General features: G+C 45.7%; 1 protein-coding gene across 3 annotated transcripts in view; it reads right to left on the bottom strand.

The window, feature by feature from the left end:
- SH3TC1 (SH3 domain and tetratricopeptide repeats 1) overlaps positions 1–20,871 on the bottom strand; it is a 194,126-nt gene extending 173,255 nt beyond the window's left edge. For 2 of the 3 annotated variants that reach the window (XM_063924079.1, XM_063924088.1), the window contains exons 1-2: positions 20,766–20,871; positions 16,541–16,770 (exon numbers count right to left, since the gene is read on the bottom strand). In XM_063924079.1, coding sequence (XP_063780149.1) covers positions 16,541–16,723 — 183 coding nt within the window. In that variant the 5' untranslated portion in view covers positions 16,724–16,770; positions 20,766–20,871. The remainder of the gene's footprint in view (positions 1–16,540; positions 16,771–20,765) is intronic. The other variant, XM_063924097.1, reaches the window with a different exon arrangement.
- Between the last annotated feature and the right edge of the window lie 2,353 nt (positions 20,872–23,224).

Genomic DNA, 23,224 nt, shown 5'->3' with positions numbered 1-23,224 from the left:
TTACTAAGGTGGGAGTTTTTTTTTAAAATAACTGGTGATGTTGCTCATAGCAACCAATCATTTTTCTACTTAACATTTATCTAGCTGCTTCTAGAAGATAATAGATAGAATATGATTGGTTGCTATGGGCAACATCACCAGTTCTAAAAAAAAACTCCCACTTAATACATTTACACCAATGTGCAGTACAAAAATGCATACTTTATGTTAAAAAATAGTGCTTGCATCCAACTATAAGTGACCCCCTTGTCACCTGGATGAAATGTTGGAGATAACTTCAAAGGCTTTTTAACAAATAACCTTTAGCAGCTTTAAATAAATTGCTTTCGTTTTGACCAGAGAGATCAGTAACTGTCAAAGTCGAAAAATATTACAGAACACACATCACGTACAAACTGCACACACATGCCCACTGCACGTGCACTTGTTCTGCAGTGCGTGCACATGTACGCACTTTGCGTATGGTCGCTCCCGCGGTCCTGCGCATCGGCGCGTGGTATGGGTATTTACGTCAGAGTTTGTGTACGCATGGAGGGCCATCAGAACACATTACATATTTAATCCAAATAGTGCACAATGTACACATAGTCTCCTTGCACCACATCAGAAAGTTATAGCTGTTTAAATGGTTGCAGAACAAAGGGATTCACCTTTGCAGGATAAGAGGGGACAGACTAAGGTTATAAGGTGGTATTTGGTATCCAGCTGTAGGGTATTTTAAGGGTAACATTCCGGTGTTGGTCTGCGGAAGATCGCATGTTCCTGCGGATAGTTATGTGCAGAAGCAGAATATAGATATAAACTGTATTTACTGTATATTATGTATGCGGCAGGAATCCAGAGGAGACCACCCACAAGAGCAGTTGAGAAAGACATCGTCTACCTTTTCAAATCAACCTATGACCTCTCCTGTACTGTTAAAGTGCATTCCTGTGTCCAATGGACAAAGGGATTACAGTATCCATTGTATTGCTTTTGGAAGAATTGTATAAATAAAGCCTGCTGCAGCCTGGCCACACACAAGACTCACAAAGTTATCTATCAGATGACCGGGGACCAGCCGGGTTGCGCAAGCGAATCCACTCACGTATGTACATTGACTGTAGCCATTATTCTGTTATATTGTTTTGTATTGTAGTGTATAATTTGTATTGTAAACCCCCTTTCAGAAATAATCCACTGTGGTGTCGGAACCCAGCGGTAAAATCACAATTGGTGTTGTGTCCTCATTGCCCTGCTAAGGTTTAAAGTGTACTATTATTGCATAGCATTGCTGTAGAAGGTTTAAAGTGTATCTCTGGGTGTGTATGCGCTGTGAGTACTTTGTACCGTCAGCGCGGCGTGTGTACGCAAAGTCCGTACACTACGGAACCCTTTTACGCTAATAGCGTAAAAGGTGCGTAGTGTGAATTAAGTATAGCGGCCACAGCGGCTAAAGGTTTAAAGTGTATTTAAGGTGTTTTTAAGGTATAGCTTTCATTCCTGTAAAGATAATCAGCTTTATCAATTGGGGGCATCATCCGGTTTTCCACATTTTTTACTGCTTAATAGGTCACAAGCAGACTTAATCTATCAGCATAAGGGTGGACAGGGATCCTACGTATCCTTTTCTTGGTCGGTGGAGACACTGAAAACCCTACTTAATTGCTGATTAGATGGAGTCTGCTCTGTATGGTTTGTAGAGATGCTGGTAGAACTCGTACAGTAAGCAGGAAAAAAGCTATTTAAAATCTGTGAATTTTTTTTGGCGCCAAAAAGCGTACACAGCACCCATACTCTTTGCATACTCTCTCACATTGTTGCAAAACAAGGTTCAAATAAGTCATATTGTGTTTGATTCAGACTGGATTGCTTATCTGTTAAGTAGGGTTAAAAGTACATTTAAAAGTTGCTGCATAGCATTGATATAGTTTTTATGTTTAACTCAGGCCTAAAATAACTTCAGGTGCTTGCATGGTGTGTGATTTCTTTGTGACAAAGGAAGCTGCATGGTCTGTCCTCCATTTTGTACTAACCACATGGCCTGTCCACCATTTTGTGTAACCCTCATGGATGTGGAAGGGAGAGGAGCAGCGGCCATTTTGGGAAGGTCATTTTTCTAAATGGCTGATTTTCAGTCTGCACAAGAATAATCAGCTTTCCTTGGTCACATGAAACACGATTTATGAGTTACCAATGCATTATTTAACCCATGCCAGAGTCAATTACAAATAGTTTCAATGGCGCCTAGCAAAAGTTAATAGTAAGATGAATACTTGATGTAAGAATTACACACAGATAAAAACAAAGTTTTTTTTACCCTTCTACCTCTAGGATTCAGTTAACTCTGCTTGCTATAAGATAGCCATTGATATGCAAATTAACCTGTGTAACTGCTTTTTCTTAGCAGTGAAAACCACGTTTACAGGCAGCCAAAAGCACACAGCTTTCATATGCAAATTAGAAGCACTGAATGGGTAAAAGAGTCTCAGGAGACCAGTGAATGGTATATATATAATTATTATAATTATGTGTATATTTATATCAGTGTATGTTCTGCAAGATAGCTATCCAATCTGAATCATATCATTTAAATGATTGATTATTGCTAGAGTAAGTAAGCGTAAAGACACAAACGCAGTTCTGCATAAAGGTTTATACAGAAAGAAACTGTGTGGTGTGTTAAGTGAGCGATTATAGTTAATATTGCTCACATTTATAGAAATTGTATGATTTGTGCTATTGCGGACGTACGGTTTTGTACACGTGTCTCGGACAAAGTACGGAACTGCACACGCGGCGTAAGCACGGTCGCGTGTTTACTCAAATTGCGTAAGAATACGGTCGCTAAGTACAAATTACACAATAGTTCGTTTAGTTTAAAGGTGGGACAGTAGCCACGCTACAATAACACAAGATTGCCCAGCTTCCAAAGTTTAGTATAAAACCCTTATGTACTGTATTGCCTCTGGGAGTAAAGCTGCTTGTCTGAATGAATGATAATTTTCTGTACAGAAAAACCAAAGTGTAATTGAGTGAGCGAACGCAGGAGCGAGTGGAAATTTGAACCACGGAATTTGGAATCTCAGTGTGTGGTACATCAAGTGAGTGGAGACTTGGTGGCGTGAGGCGGCTGACTCACGTTAATATAAGGTTTAATACGTAAGTCGTGAGGAGTCTTATAGGAGCGTGGTAGGGAATTGTGAAGTGTTGTGACCCATATAGTTTTTTTTTTATACGCTCCGGCTGAGGTTTCGCAGCCTGAAAATCGATTCCAGTGGTCGTACGGCAGATAAGTAACAAGTACCTATACGCTGTGCGGTTGGACCGCGCTTTTGTGGGTGCGATATATAGCGCAACGTGATATCCTTTTTACGAGCTTTTGCGTAAAATCGCGGTATCATCAGCGCTGTATAGAACATACGCAAGCGTGATTTGTGTATAATAAAGTGCATAGGGAGTTTTCGCTGGTCTCTCTCAGGAAAATCTCCAACGGCCGATACTTTACTGGAAAGGGTTAGTTATTCCAAAAAACTTTCAGTAAATATAGGTCACATAGGGCCCTAAGTTGGGTACATTGCCTTCGCTATCGACAGTGTATGGTAGTACTGGCCAACGTGGGCGGTGAGCGGGTGAAGAGCGCTCGGAGAACTTTCACCGTTACCTTATATTGAGTATTTTGGTGTTTGTGGGAAAAGGCCCACAATTATGGGAGCCAGTTGCTCAAGTAAGGGACGTTTAACCAGGGTTCAGGTTGTAGAGCTGCGGCCCATGGGGTCAGCGGAGTTTAAAGGAAAAAGTATTGAAGACTTTTTGTCTGAATGGGAACGTGTGACTGACAAAGATAGGGAACCATTCCCTAAGGTGGGCAGCTTTGAACCAGAGGTACTGCAGAATGTAAGCAGTAAAATATGTCTTCAAAAATCCAGAAAACAAAGGATTAGACATAATGATTGTTTAAAATTATGGCAACAGGAGGGGGCTATGCAAAGAGAACAAATTTGCAAAACAGGTTCAAAACCTAGCGGGAATGAGAACACAAACACACCAGTGTCGACACAGGTCGAAGGGGAAGAGATGGCTATAGTCAATGATATATCCGTAAACGATAGTAGTATGCAAAAACAATGTATTAACCCTAATTTTTGCAAGATGTATCCTGTTTTGAAGTCTTTTCCAGGTTATAGGAAGATGAAGGATCCAGCCAAATCGCAGCTCTCCTCCAAGCAGTCACTTTGCAGGACAATCAGGTGGGGTCTGTCGAACCAGGTAGTGCAGTAACAATATTCCCCAATGAAAGAACTAGTGAGGTCACAGCTACCGGTAAGTGTGAGACAGCTCATTGCACAGAGACAACAACACCTCACAGTAAACAAATCAGGAACGGAATGGTAGAATTACACCCTGTCTTGGGAACAGTAACTCCCAATGGGGGAACCGATAGTCAGGGAGTAGTCCTCACCAGGAATAATGCAATGTATTGCCCGTGGCCAAGAGATGAGCTGCGATCAATCATTTCAGAATTCCCCGACCCTCGGAAGCATTTAGCCAAATGTCAGAAATTTATCAGAGATCTGGGTAATGCGTATGAACCGACAAACAAACACTGGCAGATACTTTTGAAAGCATGCCGATCCCCTAATATTGACACCCAAAAATTTATCACTGATTGTAGATTAGAGTCGGATAGTCTTATGACTGACAAACACAGTCAGGAGAACTTAGAGCAAATTAACAGGCAACTAGAGTTGTATTTCCCCACAGCTGTTAAGTGGAGAAGAATCTTCTCCATAAAGCAGAGGGAAAATGAAATGACATCTGAATATTTCCATCGGGCCCTGCAAATAATGGATAGATACATGATGGTATCGGATACAGGGAAGGATACGAATTACAGGGAGGTGGCTGTCTCTGTGCTAATGGACGGTCTCGATAAGACAGTAAGGTACAGAGTACAAACATCTTTACCTAATTGGAGAGGGGTCACAGTAGCTTGCCTTAGAGAGTGTGCAATTGTACACCACAAGAATATTGTTAGGCGTAGAAAACAACAGGAGGAGAGGCTGAGGATTGAAAGTATACAGGCTCTTACACCAAAGTCTCATCAGCCTAAACCCCAGACCCCTGCTGTTTGGAAAAGACAGAGAACATGCTACATTTGTAGGAAGGAAGGGCATTTTGCCAGAGATTGTAGGTACAGTAGAACACATAGCCACGTTATTAAACACATAGGGGTACATTTACTAAGATTGGAATTCTATTTAAGATGGGATGTTGCCCATGGCAACCAATCAGATTCCAGGTATTATCTTCTAGAAGGTGCTAGATAAATGAGAAGTAGAATCTGATTGGTTGCTATGGGCAACATCCCATCTAAAATAGAACTCCCATCTTAGTAAATTTACCCCATAGACGGGATCAAGGGGCATATAGTAAGGAATCACGATACAGTATAGAAAAACACAGATTCGGTTAATGGGAAGAACAGAATAAATGCAACTTTACCCTTTTGACAGAACTTACTGGGGTTAGGAGGAGGCCTCTAAACTTCTGCTTCTCTCTCTAGCAGAAGTGACCTCTAAGTAACTTAACAGGAGTTTTGTTAGAGATGGTAAACATATTGGTGGTCATTCCGAGTTGTTCGCTCGCAAGCTGCTTTTAGCAGCTTTGCACACGCTAAGCCGCCGCCTACTGGGAGTGTATCTTAGCTTATCAAAATTGCGAACGAAAGATTCGCAATATTGCGAAAAGACTTCTCTGTGCAGTTTCTGAGTAGCTCGAGACTTACTCTGCCAGTGCGATCAGTTCAGTGCTTGTCGTTCCTGGTTTGACGTCACAAACACACCCAGCGTTCGCCCAGACACTCCTCCGTTTCTCCAGCCACTCCCGCGTTTTTCCCAGAAACGGTAGCGTTTTTTCAAACACTCCCATAAAACGGCCAGTTTCCGCCAAGAAACACCAACTTCCTATCAATCACACTCCGATCTCCAGAACGAAGAAAAAACCTCGTAATGCCGTGAGTAAAATACCAATCTTCATAGCAAATTTACTTGGCGCAGTCGCAGTGTGAACATTGCGCATGCGCAATTAGCAGAAAATCACTGCGATGCGAAGAAAATTACCAAGCGAACAACTCGGAATGAGGGCCATTGAGTGCTCCCACCCAGGAAGCACAAAATACGTTAGATACCCACGAAGACTAATGTTGCATTTCACTGTTTTAGATGCATGTCCATCACAGGTAGAGGAAATTATCTCAAAGATACCGGGTTCTCTATGAACTTAGAATGGACAAGACACTGGATTGATGGCTGGGATAGTCCCAGTAGAGATATAACACACATAGAATTTTTTTTAGGGGAACAGACCGATTAGGGAATCATTCCCCGTAGTGCCCAATCCAGATGTCAAACTTTGTAAAATCTTCTTTGCCTCTACAAACTTATCTGTTACTAAACTCTGTGATTTGTCTTCAAAGTTTCCTCTTCACCTCTTAAGTTCACCGACAGGATTACAGTTCAAACGTCACATGCCTACTCGCTCTTTTCAGAGTTCTGCCCAAACCCAGTATATCTCACCAGCATAGGGACACCAGTATCAGTGTGTCTAGTCATGCACAAAGGGTGGAGAATGGGAATACTGGTGAAGGGAGACTGTGCATAGATACCGATATACATGATGGTGTGACAGCCTGATAGTGAACGCAAATATGACAAATTTTCTTTTTATTATTTCCCCTCTCTTTTCACTTTCCACAGATGGTTTACTTCACACAACTGATAATACACAACAGTTAAACACATTGAAATGCAAGATTTATGTTCCCTACAGAAAGGTCGCTGACCCGGAGAGAACTCGTGACAAAGAGCAGAGTGTAGAGAACAGGAGTGTCTGTTCCGGGAAAGCTGAGAGGCAGGACTTTTGAGACGGCACCTGAGCGCAGAGAACAACAAGGCCAGAGGCGGTTGTCGCACCAGTTTTTATTTTTTATTTTCTCCATCTCCCACTACCCTCCTTCTTTCCTTCTCTTTCTCCCCCTTTTTGTTTCCCTTCTCTTCCCTTAACAAGATGGACTTACCCCAAGAGACTGCGTTCCGGGTTTTCCTGTTAATCCTGATGTTGACCAGGACAGTCTGTTTCGGTGAGGGTCCCAGAGGGGTCGAGAAGGGATCTGGAATGGGTTCTGATGGCGAGGATGGATTTGTAGAATCTCAAGAGCAACACATCACTCGAGCAAAGGCGAGTATCAGAAAGCGATCTGGTAGTCAGGGAGCTCGGAGGCACTGTGAAGGGTTATTGGCTGAGGAAAATTGCATTTGTAGAAATTGTGAGAACATAGTCGAGGATGGGTGCATCCAGAGATGTCAGTCCAGCCTTAATATCAACATGGACCGTCATCCATTGAGTGATTACCACTCACTAGTGGGTAAGGTCTTAAACCAGACAGAATGCTGGGTGTGCTCACAAGTACCTCAAGGTCAGAGCAAGTCAGGATTAGTACCGTACCCTTTAGCAATAGATGAGGTACTTGAATTACGGGGTGGGAGACCGGTGGACAAGAAATTCAATATTTCTAGGCCCCCTAGTTTGAAGCTCCCCCAGTATCATGTAGATAGATCCTTATTATGTTTCAATATTTCCAATTACCGAAAACCGGGAAATTGAGAAATGACGTGGAATAACCAGACAATGGCCTTTTCGCACAGAGCTGATAGGATACCCACTGACTCTGAACTTGTACGCCAAATAGCCAACAGTGGAAGGTATTTTCGGTATAGGTATACTCGAGGAAGCAAGACCATGTGGGTTGGAGAAGTATCACCAGGGTACTGTGCTCATATCATCCAGCCCGATACTTGTACTGAGCAGATGGGAGAACTAGGGATTGGGTTTTTCACTTGGAAAGTATGTAATATGGTAATGTCATATTCTGTCCCCTATGTTCTCCTCGATGATGCCTATTTCATATGTGGGAGGAAGGCTTGCCCCGAGCTCAGAGGGATTGTGTTATGTTGGAAGAGTGTTGCCAGAGGTCATAAACATAACCCATGATAAGATGAAAGACGTTCACCGCAGTGCTCAGGCTCCTTATACTCATACTCACTATGAACACATCGTCAAGAGACACCTCATAGAGAGGAAAGAGCACGTAGCCTCTGATTTGATCCACGAATCCACCGGGATTCAATTCCTTCTTGCATTAGACATCACCCGTACTGCCAGAGGAATTATAAATTATAGGTATATCCATGCGCTAGCGAACTTGATAGATAATATCACTGAGATGTATGACGACACCTTCAGGTATACGGGAAGGGAGTTACAAGCTTACAAGACAGAACTGATCCAGCACAGGATGGTCCTTAATTATATCACAGCCGTGACAGGTGGGTACTGTGTCACTTTGGAAACTCAGTATGGTGTGAAGTGCTGTACGTATATTACAAACAGCACTGATGACCCCACAGAGATTATCGATCAAAAGATGGATGATATATTGCAGTTGAAGTGGGAGTTCCGGAGGAGACACAACCTTACCCTGACCGCTGTGGGTAATGAGCTGACCGGCTGGGTCTCATGGTTGAACTCACAAAATTGGTTCTCAGGATCAGGAGAGTGGGCTCAAAATGTTATTATGAGTGTAGGGAAGTTTCTCCTTTGTATCCTGGGAGTCGTCAGAATTATTGGCTTGATATTTAGGTGTGTTCGAATTCTGACGCGGCGCAAGAACGGCACAAATTTGATGAGTTTAAGGAGCGAGGGCATTGTCATAGCAGCAGATTTAATTTACGACCCATCCATAGAGACAGTGTTATGATAAGGATTGCAAATGAATTCCATGGCCTGTTTCTTTCACCCGTTTTTCCTTTGTCTCCCCCCTCTGCCCAGATACACCCATCCGGAAAAGACATCAGCCCTACCCAAGAATGTTTATGTAAATGTTATGTGAATGTATTTTAGATATGTGTCTTATCTTCATCTCTACAACCTTCAGTTAATGACACACATAGTCGACAGGTGATATCCACATATACTAGCACTCACATACGTTCCCCCTCCATGTATCATCAACTAAATGTGCACCCCATTTGTTGGAACAAGAAGCTGAAAAGAGCTTGGTAGTGTTTGTCGGCCCACTTACAGACCCTTAATACGGGATAAGAAGGATTTAATGTATACTTCGCAATACCTCGAAGCTTATCTAAAACATATACGGCACAATGATACATGCCCCTCAGATATGGATTCATACATACATGCTTTTTACTATCCCACTAGGTCATACATTTCCCGCCTACAACTCTCCTCCGACCATCCAATCGTCTGTAGATATTGTATTGATATTTTTCTGTTTAGTGATTAGATAGTGGCAGTTATTGGTGACTGCCAAAGGGTGGACTGTCAAAGTCGAAAAATATTACAGAACACACATCACGTACAAACTGCACACACATGCCCACTGCACGTGCACTTGTTCTGCAGTGCGTGCACATGTACGCACTTTGCGTATGGTCGCTCCCGCGGTCCTGCGCATCGGCGCGTGGTATGGGTATTTACGGCAGAGTTTGTGTACGCATGGAGGGCCATCAGAACACATTACATATTTAATCCAAATAGTGCACAATGTACACATAGTCTCCTTGCACCACATCAGAAAGTTATAGCTGTTTAAATGGTTCCAGAACAAAGGGATTCACCTTTACAGGATAAGAGGGGACAGACTAAGGTTATAAGGTGGTATTTGGTATCCAGCTGTAGGGTATTTTAAGGGTAACATTCCGGTGTTGGTCTGCGGAAGATCGCATGTTCCTGCGGATAGTTATGTGCAGAAGCAGAATATAGATATAAATTGTATTTACTGTATATTATGTATGCGGCGGGAATCCAGAGGATACCACCCGCAAGAGCAGTTGAGAAAGACATCGCCTACCTTTTCAAATCAACCTATGACCTCTCCTGTACTGTAAAAGTGCATTCCTGTGTCCAATGGACAAAGGGATTACAGTATCCATTGTATTGCTTTTGGAAGAATTGTATAAATAAAGCCTGCTGCAGCCTGGCCACACACAAGACTCACAAAGATATCTATCAGATGATCGGAGGCCGGCCGGGTTGCGCAAGCGAATCCACTCACGTATGTACATTGACTGTAGCCATTATTCTGTTATATTGTTTTGTATTGTATTGTAGTGTATAATTTGTATTGTAAACCCCCTTTCAGAAATAATCCACTATGGTGTCGGAACCCAGCGGTAAAATCACAATTGGTGCTGTGTCCTCATTGCCCTGCTAAGGTTTAAAGTGTACTATTATTGCATAGCATTGCTGTAGAAGGTTTAAAGTGTATCTCTGGGTGTGTATGCGCTGTGAGTACTTTGTACCGTCAGCGCGGCGTGTGTACGCAAAGTCCGTACACTATGGAACCCTTTTAAACTAATAGCGTAAAAGGTGCGTAGTGTGAATTAAGTATAGCGGCCACAGCGGCTAAAGGTTTAAAGTGTATTTAAGGTGTTTTTAAGGTATAGCTTTCATTCCTGTAAAGATAATCAGCTTTATCATAACTATAGCACCAGCAGCAGGAAATAGCCTGTACGTACCCTAAGCAAGTTCTTCTCTGGGAGAGGGAGGTTCAAGTGGGTGGGTTAGGGGCATGGTGCAGCAAATTGAGTCTGCATGGCCCCTCCCACTTTTTGCTGCATTTTTCATCAAACTGTCACTAGGGGCAGTGTTGCAATGATGCAATTCATAGCAAATTTGCGTCATCCGGTCTCTTACCCCAATTATTTTACTGGATAAGCATCAGGATGCAGGAGACTTGTCCAATTTTCCAGGGGCCTGGAGACTCTCCCCCAAATGTGAGAGTCTCCTGTAAATTCTGGGAGAGTGATCAAGTATGGGATATATTAAGTAAAAAGTGGAAGTCGTGTATTTCATTGAATGCTGACAGTAAATTGAGAAGAAAAAAGATGAGATTTTGTAAAAGAATAATGCAAATGATTACTAGGGAAAAATTGTGGCCACCCAATTGTCCTGATGATTAGAAACATAGGGGCAGATGTATTAACTTGGAGAAGGCATAAGGAAGTGATAAACCAGTGATATGTGCAAGGTGATAAAGGCAGCAGCCAATCAGCTCTTAACTGTTAATTTACATATTGGAGCTGATTGGCTGGTGCCTTTATCACCTTGCACATATTACTGGTTTATCACTTCCTTATGCCTTCTCCAGGTTAATACATCTGCCCCATAGGGTCTCATTTAGAGTCAGACAGATACGCATATATCTGATGGGTCAATTGTCTGGCTTACTGATTATGGAGTGATTCAGCAGACAACTATTATCATAATGTGTTTTGATGGTCTTTAAAATAATTTTTAATAATGTGCAAGAGAGTATGTAAGCAGTTTCTTGTATAACTCATACAATCATTGTCACATACAATATCAGTTTGTTCAAATAGGGATAATATGACCATATTGCGATATGCATATTCTTCTCTGCATCAATGTTCCTTCTTATTCATGCTTGTTTTATATATTTTTTGTTTTTGGATTGCACCCTGAAGAACACCCCTGAAGAAGTCGATATAGACGAAACGCGTTGGGTGAAAGCTCATTATATTGTTGTTTTTTTCCTTATACAAATAATGTTGAAATATACAATTGTATCTCCAATGTAAAAGAAAAGGAAAAGTTTTATGATAAGTTTTAAATCAAAATCTTTTAATAAAGAGATATATGTGATTCTAATATGGGTGTATAAATGTGTAAGGTCATCCTCTCTTTATATAACATCCACCAACAGTCATCTAATTATATCAGATTATAGAATAAGAGCGCTCCATAGAGATATTTCTTCTTTTATCTATTTTTGATCCTTACCGACAAAGGATTCTCTCTGTGTTGAAGCTTGCTTTCCCGTTTGGAAATATAATAGTATTTAATTTATGTTAGTAAACTCAGACACTAACTGACATAAAGTAATGAGACATTTCAGTAGTGTATAATAAGAGCGCACTAAGGGAACATACTAATTTTTACGCATATATCAATCTTCAACTATCTTCCCTTGTCTTACCTGGGTCTGATGTGTCAGGATTCTGACAGGGGACATGTTTCAGCATACATTCGCAAAATGTTAAAAATCGCAGAACACATTACAGCTAATGACTGGAGCAGATAAGAACCCAAAGTGGCTTGCAAAATGCACAAATCATACATTTTAATTTGTTTAATGACAACATAAAATAATATACAGTACATGCAGGCTTCCCCTTCCCCAACTGAGTATTCTTTGTGTAAAACGAGAATGCACTGCAGTGTAAGATCACTTTTACAGCACTGTTGCATCTGTTTTGCATAAAAAGGTGTGTCTTCATCGTATGCAACCAATTGCACGCAGTCATCATTATAAATGTTACACATACAGTATGGGGGGTGATTCAGACCTGATCGCTGGGCTGCTGACTTTGCTGTCCTGTGATCAGATCAGGGGCGTTTTAAGAGAGGAGGAAGCCCGGGTGCAGCCTCCTCCGTTCGGGCCCCCACCTCTCTGCCGGCAGCGCTGAGAGTCTGAGCACTAGAGTGCTCAGACTCTACTGCGCATGCGCAGATCTCCGGGAAAATGGCGCGGCGGACATTTTCCCTGAGATTTCTCTACTGCGCATGCGTATAACTCAGTGAAAATGGTCGCTGGGCCATTTTCACAGAGTTTTAACACCGCCGTGGACGTCGCCGCGGGACTCCGGAGGGGTGAGTATTCAGAAAATGGGTGCAGCGTGTGTGGTAAGGGCCCCCTCTGGACGCAGGGGCCCGTGTGCACCGCACACACTGCAGCCATTATAGAAACGCCAGTGGATCAGATAGTCACCCGCTCAGTTACCACCCACAAATGGTCTCCTCCTGTCACTCACCTTGTGAACAGCCGTGCGATTGGATTTTTCGCACCATCCTGTCGCTGACCAGCGATGCCCTTTGTTGTTGTCCAACACGCATGTGCATTGTGCTGCATACACATGCGCAGTTACTACCTGATCGCCCGCTGTACGAAAACGCACAGCAGCGATCAGGAATGAATCAGGCCCTTGGTCAGAGCATATGCAACTCCTTCTTCAACCCCTCCAGGAGGCTGCGTTTGAGGCTTTTGGGCAACCATTTTATTTGCATTTCGTGACTAAACACCCACACCATGCCCTTACTGTACTTGGGATACAATTGCACACCCCCTGCAAGAGTACTCACATCCACTGCGCGTAATTGCATAACTATGGGGTATATTCAATTGCAGTCGATAACTGCCGTCTGTCGAAAAGACGGCAGTTTTCGACTTTTTAAGGTCGAATCCTGATTCGACCTATTCAGAGCTTTTCGACAAGTCGAGGCATTCGACTTGTCGAAAAGCACGTGGATCGGCGGAATAGCTGCCGATCCACGTGTTGATGTCGAAAACGGGGCCAAATCCGACAGGTTTTGGCCCCCTTTTCGACTATCTCAATCCGACATCAAAATGATGTCGGAATGAGATGGACCCGGAGGAGGCGAGGGGGAAGGGGGAGCCGCAGGGAGACGGGGGGACAGCCGGCGGGCATACAGGAGATCAGCGCTACGATCAGCGCTGCAGCTGAATGTCACTCACCCGCCCGACCTCACGGCAGCTTCCACCCGGGTCCAGCACGCTGCTGGAGCCGGGTGGAAGCTGCCGTGAGGTCGGGCGGGTGAGTGACATCCTGCTGCAGCGCTGCTCCATAGCGCTGATCACCTGTATGCCCGCCGGCTGTCCCCCCGTCTCCCTGCGGCTCCCACCCCCCTCAGTAGCGCTGATCTCCTCTGGCTGCCACTGGCTGTCCCCCCGCGGCTTCCCCCCCCCCCCTCTCCTCCTCTGGGTCCCATCTAAAATTCGACTTGAATCCAGGGGCCCATGTGCACTGCACACATTGCACCCATGATAAAAACGCCAATATATGTTCAGTAGTTCCGAGGGGTCCAGAAAGAGGAGTGAAATGTTCGCATTAGCCCCTGTCCCTTTATGGGTATCCGGTCTCTAGGTTGACCACACTTAGGTCGACAACCACTATTGGACGATATGCAGGGTTTCTAGGTCGACATGGTCAGTAGGTCGACATGAAAAAAAGGTCGACATGAGTTGTTGTTTTTCTGAACTTTGTCATACTTTGCGATCCACGTGGACTACAATTGGGAGTGGTAACCTGTGCCGAGCGCACCGGTAGCGGAGCGAGGCACCTTGCCCGAAGCATGGCAAGCCATGTGAGGGGACACGGTGCACTAATTGGGGTTCCCGGTCACTCTACGAAGAAAACAACACCATTTTTTTTTTAAACTCATGTAAACCTTTAGGGTGTTGACTTAGTTACTGTCAACCAATGGTGGTCAACCAAGACACTGTCGACCTAAATGTGGTTGACCCTATGAACCAGACACACCTGTATGTGTGCATTAGTACATTTGCGTGAAACCTAATTTCTTATTTCTGTGAATAGCAAACTATGGGGTTCATTCCGAGTTGATCGTAGCTGTGCTAAATTTAGCACAGCTACGATCGTTAACTCAGACATGAGGGGGGACGCCCAGCACAGGGCTAGTCTGCCCCGCATGTCAGTGGCGGCCCCCCTTCACAAATACAAAAGCATTGCACAGAGGCGATGCCTTTGTATTTGAGGAGTAACTCCCGGCCAGCTCAGCTCCTGCGGCTAGCCGGGAGTTGCTCGTCGCTCCTGCTGGTCGCAGCGGCTGCGTGTGACGTCACGCAGCCGCCGCGGCCCGCCCCCCCCAATGGTCCGGCCACGCCTGCGTTGGCCGGGCCACTCCCCCTAAACGGCTGCTTAACGCCGCCGTTCAGCCCCCTCCCGCCTAGCGACCGCCTCTGTCTCAGAGGCGATCGCTAGGTAACGAAAGCTGCCATGCGCCGGCGCATGCGCAGTTCCGACCCGATCACTGCGCTGCGACAAACTGCAGCGAGCGATCGGGTCGGAATGACCCCCTATAAGTCCCAGATAACCTTTCAACCGGTCAACTGGCAAAGCATGCCGGAACTTGTAGTTTCACAACAGCTGGAGAGCCACAGGTTGGCCAGGCCTGAATTACAATCATTAGTTGTAAAACATGAAAACTGATAAAAATATCCCTAAAAAAAAAACCAAATATTATAAAACCTTCACAAGTTTTTCTAATTAACTCAATGATAATATTTAATTGACATCATATTAATATAAATAGCTATTCATAATAGTTATTCTGTAAAATGCTCCATAGCCGTGGCATGGATCTATCTGCATGTGTCCCTGAATCCCGCAGCCGGTGTATTTTCCAAGCAAATTCTGGCACTCAGAACAAAGTAAAGCAAATAGGGAGCGGATCCGTTGCCACACATTAATCTCTCACAGCGCAATTTGCTAATGTTTTCTTTCTACAGTTACTCTTTAACTTTTCCATTATGTTACATGCCTAACATAACAGTACAAGTACTGTGTGTGTTTAATGTTAACTTATTTCATTTTTTTTTAAATGCCCGTATTTTGATTGGAAGCAAATATAGCAATGTAATAATGAATGTTTCCGGATAACATATGCACAGTATACTCTCTTAGTACAGTCTAAAACAGTGGCAGGCAACCTAATATACTTTGGGGGTGACTCTAAGTGGCCCTCCAACCTTCAAAAAAAGGTCCCACGGTACTCTTAGGGGGGGAATTCAGTTGTGGGCGAAATGGCATAAATTGCCATTCCTGCAGATTTTAAATGGCAGCCCGATTCACACCCCTTTCATTCATAAATGCACTCCACCAAGAGAGATCCCGGCGCCGTAATGTGCGGCGGATGTCGTGCGAATTTGGCCAGGCGAACAAGCTGCTGACAGTTGAATTCCCTCCTAACTCTCAATAATAAGTTAGACAAGTACATTTAATCAATGAGAGACACCTGTAAAAACAAATCAGCAAAAACAAATTTACACCATTATTACAAGCTATAACAAATATGGAGGTGCAGTTACATTGCCGGCAGTCGGGATCCTGGCGGTCAGGATACCGACGCCGGAATCCCGACCACTGACAATGCCGACAGCTGGAATCCCGGCTAACATTTGCTATTCCTAATTTCCCACTCGTGGGTGTCCACGACCCCAGAGAGTGAGAATAGAACAGAGCCCGCAGCGTGGTGATCGCAGCAAGCCCATAAGGGGCTTTGTTGCGCCTGTCCCCCCTGCCATCATTCTGGCGGTCGGGATCCTGGCGCCGGAATGCTGACTGCCGAGATCCCGGTTGCCAGCATTCCATACCCAACGCCAAATATGACCACAAAGCAGGAAATATGTGGGGGCTGCGTGTATCCCATAAAAGTTACTTCGCTCTAATATGTCCATAACATATAAATACAGTTACACACAGGGGTAGAACCCAGAATTCTGAAAGTAATAAACACACAATGCAAATCTATAACATTGCAACATAAAGTATATGTATTATGACCACATACTGTATCTCTGCTATGAGATGGTCTCGGTTGGGTATCAGAACAGTTGCTGTGTAGCATGCATTGCTCTTACCTTACTGTCCAGCTCCCTGCAGCAGATTTGCAGGCGTGAGCCCTCCCCAGCTCTGTGCTGTGTACAGGACTGTAGGGACTGCCTTCTCATACATGCCTTCCTGTCTGACCTCTTTACCTTTCCTGTTGACTGAACTACCCAGAGCTCAGCTCGGACTCTCTGAACTAACAATGAGTTGACCATTAACAATTGATCCAGATGACTGTGACTTACACAGATAATTCATCGATCTATGGAATAAAATGAATTTTAAGTACAGTACCTACAGTATTACTATACCCTGTACACCTTATTGTGTGATTTGCACATGTTTCTGTAGGAATAGATGTACAGGACAGAGTGATAAGTGGAGAGAGATTAAGGGGTCCATTCATGAAGCAGTGAAAAGAGTGGAGAAGCTGTTTCGTGCAATTGTATAGTATGCAAATTATAAATAAATGCTACTTCAATGCTGATTGGTTGCCATGGGCAGCTTCTCCACTGGCTCACTTCTTACTGCTTCATGAATAGACACAAAAGTACCAGCCAATCAGCTCATCTCTGTCATGTTACATGCTGTGTTTGACAAATGACAGGAGCTGGTTGGTAGTTTATCTCTCTCCACTTTATCACTCTCCAAGACTTATGACACCTGCCCCTATGGGGTCTATTTACTAAGCCTTGGATGGAGATAAAGTACCAGCCAATCAGCTCCTAGCTGTGATTTTTTCAAACTCAACCTGTGACATGGTAGTTAGGAGCTGATTGGCTGATACTTTGGGGTACATTTACTAAGCAGTGATAAGAGCAGAGAAGTGAGCCAGTGGAGAAGTTGCCCATGGCCCTGTCGACTTAGAAACCATGTCAACCTACTTACTGTCGACCAATAGTGGTCGACCTAGATACTGTCGACCTAAGTCTTATCTACCTGACATACCTCACCCTGTCTGAAGATGCAGTAGTAACTCACTAGCTGCATATTTATCAATTATCGGGGTTTAGACCCAATAATTGTTACTTATTGCTGCTGCAATACGAGGCAATAAGAAATGAAATATCGCCTGAATGTTTCAATATGCACCCACTGGCCCGTCCCTGTGATGTGTTTGTAGTGAAATGACCAGATCAGCAGTCTCTTCTCTCCTCTACCGAGACTCATGCACGTGTGGCGGCCATTGGAATCTTCTGCTGGTCATTTTTGAAAAATGTAGCCTTATAGCTGGTGCACGAATAACAAATAGGAGCAGGTACTTTTCCGCTGTAGAAATCTTGTCACCGGGAGGGCTTTGGGGGCTTGCAGTAGGGATGGCCATCGAAGGGTTAACCAGAAATGATCTTCATTGATGGTGCCATTGATGCTTAGCCATTAATGGTTTCATCCATCAGTGGACATTCTTGTGCAGTGTGGGTAATGGGGCAATCAGGGAGTGGGGATGAGGCTAAGCAGTGCACATGGGGGATGGGCTTAAGCTCTGTTCTCGCTGTACCAAATATAAAAAAACACTGTTGAGATTTTAAAATCAATGGCGGAGAACCAGCAGATCTTCTCCATCAAATCTGTATGAGCCTGGGACGAGGGAGCTCCCAGAACTGCCAGTATGGATCTGTATAAGCCCAGGGTGAGGGCCGGCTTGGACTGGCCCACAGGGGAAACCACCGGTGGGCTCCACTGCCTGGGGGCCCACCTCCTGCTCTATGGATCAGGTTCTAGACTGTGCACTTGAATTATGCATTATATATATGTTACCTTATACTGGACTATGGTGTATTTTCTACAGTGCATTGCTGTTATTAATCTGTTATTAATCTGGTACATTATCATGTATGCAGCATATTAATTTACTGTATATATTTATGAAGGGGCCCAGACATTGCACTCTCTAATGGTTAGTCAAACCAATGAGGTGGCAGGCCACACCCCCTCTGCAGACTGGCCACACCCCTAAACATGGGCCCCTACCACTGCATTTCCCCGGTGGGCCCTACATGCCCCAGTCCGACACTGGGTGAGGGGGCATGCAGGACTGTCCAGTACGGATCTGTATGAGAATAGGGCAAAGTGGCATGCAGGACTGCCCAGGATGGATCTGTATAAGCCTGGGGTGAGGGGGCATGCAGGACTGCCCAGTACGGATCTGTATGAGCCTAGGGCAAAGTGGCATGCAGGACTGCCCAGGAAGGATCTGTATAAGCCTGGGGTGAGGGGGCATGCAGGACTGCCCAGTACGGATCTGTATGAGCCTAGGGCAAAGTGGCATTCAGGACTGTCCAGTATGGATCTGTAGGAGCTTGGGGCAAGGGGGCATGCAGGACTGCCCAGGATGGATCTGTATGAGCATGGGGTGAGTGCACGTGCGGGTCTGCCCAGGATGGATCTGTACGAGTCTGGGGTGAGGGGGCACACAGGACTGCCCAGGGTGGATCTGTATAAGCATACGGGTGAGGGGGTGTGCAGGACTGCACAGGATGTATCTGTACGAGCCTGGGGTGAGGGGGCACACAGGACTGCCCAGGATGGATCTGTTCGAGCCTGGGGTGAGGGGGCACACAGGACTGCCCAGGATGGATCTGTTCGAGCCTGGGGTGAGGGGGCACACAGGACTGCCCAGCAGGGGCGGATCCAGAACAAAATGACAGGGGGGGCACCACAATAGGGGAAGGAAGGGGGGGGTTCGGCACATGCTCCTGTGAAGAGTGTGGCATTGTAACAAGGGGTTTGGCCTCACAGAGAATGCCATACCCATGCGTCACGCCCTCGTTTTCATCACGCTGGGGGCATGGAGTACTAGGGCAGTGGGTGACAGGATGAGAGTGCGGGGACGGTAAGTGAGCAGGGACAGGCCTGGTAGGGGACAAGGCGATGTGCGGGGACAGGGTGAGTGTGCGGGGATAGGGCAAGTGTGCGGGGACAGGCCTGGTACGGGACAGGGTGAGTGTGCGGGGACAGGGCAAGTGTGCGGGGACAGGCCTGGTAGGGGACAGGGCAAGTGTGTTTTTAGTTACAGCGTCCCTTTCTGTAATTATTTTTTTTATAGTCCCCATTTTTGTTGGAGTGGTCCAGTGTGTTTTTAATATAGTGCCCTCTGTCAGGGGCGTCAGAATGATTTCACACTGGGGGGGCAAGTTTGAATTTCATTCTGGCGCCCCTGCTGTGGTGCCGATCTCCTCTCCTTCAAACACCCCCCCCCCCTCCCTCCCCTCCGCTTCCGCTGTGGTGCTGGTCGCTCTCCTTCAGTGCGGGGGGGCGCTCTGCATCCCCGTGGGCGGTGTCCCCTCTTCTGTAATACCCAGCTGTCTCCTCAATGGTGATACATTACTGGGAGAAGGCGTGGCCCACAGCCATGCCTCCTCCAGTAATACATCACCAATTGAGAGACAGACGGCTAGTACAGAAAGGGGCGACGCATCATGTTTGTGTGTGTGTGTGGGGGGGGGTCAAGCTGCCCCCCCCCCCCCGTTCCTACGCCTATGCCCTCTGTCCCCCGTCCTGTTTCCAGCATCTACCTGTCCCCTTACGTCCACCCACCTCACAGCAGCAAAGCCTGCTTTCTTCTCCCAGATCCCCTGTCAGGCTGTGGCAGTGTCGCATCCTAATTACAGCAGATGTGCGACGTTGCCGGGAGCCGGGACTGGCGCTGCTGTAAGGGACACGGAGGCAATGCACGCTAACACAGCTGACTACGCACCCTGTTACTGTATGGTATCAGTGGCAAACGCAGGATTTTCATGGGGGGGGGGGGGGGGGTCCGTACGTGCACAATGTGTGTGTGTGTGTGTATGTATATATATATATATATATAAATATATATACGCACACAGAACATCTGTACATCGACATACACACACATACTGTACACAGCATACATGCGTACACAGTTTACATGCACACATCATACACACACACACAGTATACATGCACACAGTATACATACATACATACATACATACATACTAACACGGTATACATGCAAACATACATACATAGTATGCATGCACATACATAGTATACATGCACACAGCATATTATACATACACACACTGTACATACATATACACAGTATATATGCACACAGCATGCACACACACTATACATGCACACAGCATACTGTACATACATACACACACAGAGCATATATGCACACACAGTACACATGCATACAGCATATATACATAGTTACACACACATTCTATACATTTACACAGCAATACACACACTCATTAATAGTAAACTGAACCCCCTCCTCACCTTACATTACTGTGGGAGCCGAAGACAGCAGCCACTGCCTCACGTAGCTCTGTCTCATGGCCCCTTGAACTGCCTGAGAGGAGCTGCGCTTCCGCTGCAGCTCCCCCTACAGGCAGCCACCAGCGGCAGCAGCAGCAGCAGCAGCAGCCAGGTTCACACTGTCACTCGGACAGTGTAAGGAGCTTAAAAAGCTTCTCGTCGGTAAAAAAAAAAAAAAAAAAAAATGACAGGGGGGGCACGTGCCTGGGTGCCCCCCCCCTGGATCCGCCACTGCGCCCAGGATGGATTTGTACGAGCCTGGGGCTAGGGATCGCGCGAACTGCCCAGGATGGATCTGCGCAAGTCTGTGAGATGAGGGCATGCAGGACTGCCCAGGATGTATCTGTTCAAGCGTGGGGCTCCTCCAGTGCTGGACTCAGAGTAGGTTTATGGCTTAGATAGCTGCAATGCTAACGGGCTTCCTGCGCCAACATTGCCACTGAAAACAAAATTAGGGGGGTGTCTTTACTCTGGGTGATGGAAAGCCAAACTTCACACCCGATGAAGTCTGTCTTACACGTTTGCTTGGCTTTTTTAGTTTACATAAACACTTGAACATTTATATGGGTGTAGTAGGGTATGCCGGCTGCCGGGCTCCCGGCGACCAGCATACCTGCGCCGGAATCCCAACCGCCGGCATACCGACCGCTGGGCGAGCGCAAATGAGCCCCTTGCGGGCTCGGTGGCGCGCGTATTCTCCATCCAGGGGGGACGTGGACCCCCTAGGGGGAGAAAAAGTGTCGGCATTCTGGCTGTTGGTATGCCGGCTGTCGGGATTCCGGTGCCGGTATACTGTGCGCCGGCAAACTGAAGACCACCCCATTTATATATATGATGGTTGAAAAAGGCAAGTCCTGAGACTGCAAGCGCGGGGTATTCCCACTTGGTTGGTGGGGTGGTCTTCAGGTTGCTGGCTGTCGGGATCCCGGCGCACAGTATACCGGCGCTGGAAACCCGACAGCCGGCACACTTTTTCTCCCTCTTGGGGGTCCACGACCCCCCTGGAGGGAGAATAGATAGCGTGGCGCGTCACCGTGCCCGCAGCATGCCGAGCGCTGCAAGCCCGCAAGGGGATAATTTGTGCTCACCATGTTGTCGTTGGCGAGTCCACAGCACCAACCGAGTGGGAATATAACCTGGGCCCAAATTGTGGCGAATGCTGGGAATCCAGCAGACAGTATGCCGCTGTCGGTATAGTGACAGCCGGCATCCTGTCTGCCGGGATATCATATGTATTCCATATACATATATAGAGAGAGAGATTTAAATTGCATAAATGTGTTATGTGTACACAAGTGCCAGGTCTGAGGGTGTCGGCCCACCCCCAATACTAGTGTTGCCACCAGCTGTGACTATGCGTGCAATTTTTCACTCATATAGAGATATTCCTGTCAATATGACTTAAAAATTGCAAGCATAGTCACAGCTGGTGGCAACACTAGTTATTCCACATTAGCTCCTTAATCATTTAACTCTTATGTCTGGGGATTCCAGTATGAATGGTCGACAATGTTAAGGTCGACAGTCATTAGGTCGACCACTATTGGTCGACATGGACAATGTTCGACACATGAAAAGGTCGACATGGATTTTTTAATTGGTTTTGGTGTAATTTTTTCCCGTAACATAACCAGGACCCCCAATTAGTCCATCGCGTCCCCTTGCATGGCTCGCTTCGCTTGCCATACTGCGGGCAAGGTGCCTCGCTCCAATACCGCTGAGCTTGGCACAGGTTACTATTCCCAGTCGTAGTCCACGTGGATCGTAAAGTATGAAAAAGTTAAAAATCTATTTTTTTTAGTCATGTCGACCTTTTCGTGCGTCAGCCATTTTCATGTGTCGACCATTTGTCAATGTCGACCATGTCAATGTCGACCAATAGTGGTTGACCTAGTGACTGTCGACCTTAACATTGTCGACCATCTGAACGGACACCATGGGGTTTATTTACTAATATTCGTGTTTTGTCCATTTTGAAGGGTGTTTGAACTCGAATGGTATCGGGTGCATTTTACTGCAACTTTTTGAATCCTGATACGGTCATTCACTAAGCTGCCGAGTTTTGCTCAATCGTTTTTTCCGATGTCGATGTGATTCGTAATATCAGGCAATGTTTTACGGGAGTGATGAGTAAAACACTGCCTGAAAAAAACACAAGGAAACCCGGCCGGATCTGTGAGATCCGTGCAGGGCTTCATTGTGTACCTTAAAAAGTTAATTAAAGTCTTTAAAAATCTGGAAAAAATTGCGTGGGGTCCCCCCTCCTAAGCATAACCAGCCTCGGGCTCTTTGAGCCGGTCCTGGTTTAAAAAATATGGGGGGGAAATGTCAGGGGTTCCCCCATATTTAATCAACCAGCAGCGGGCTCTGCGCCTGGTCCTGGTTCCAAAAATACGGGGGACAAAAAGCGTAGGGATCCC

This window comes from Pseudophryne corroboree, chromosome 1, assembly GCF_028390025.1.
Source record: "Pseudophryne corroboree isolate aPseCor3 chromosome 1, aPseCor3.hap2, whole genome shotgun sequence".
In the NCBI taxonomy this organism is placed as follows: Eukaryota; Metazoa; Chordata; class Amphibia; order Anura; family Myobatrachidae; genus Pseudophryne; species Pseudophryne corroboree.
This window is presented reverse-complemented; position numbering and strand designations above follow the sequence as displayed.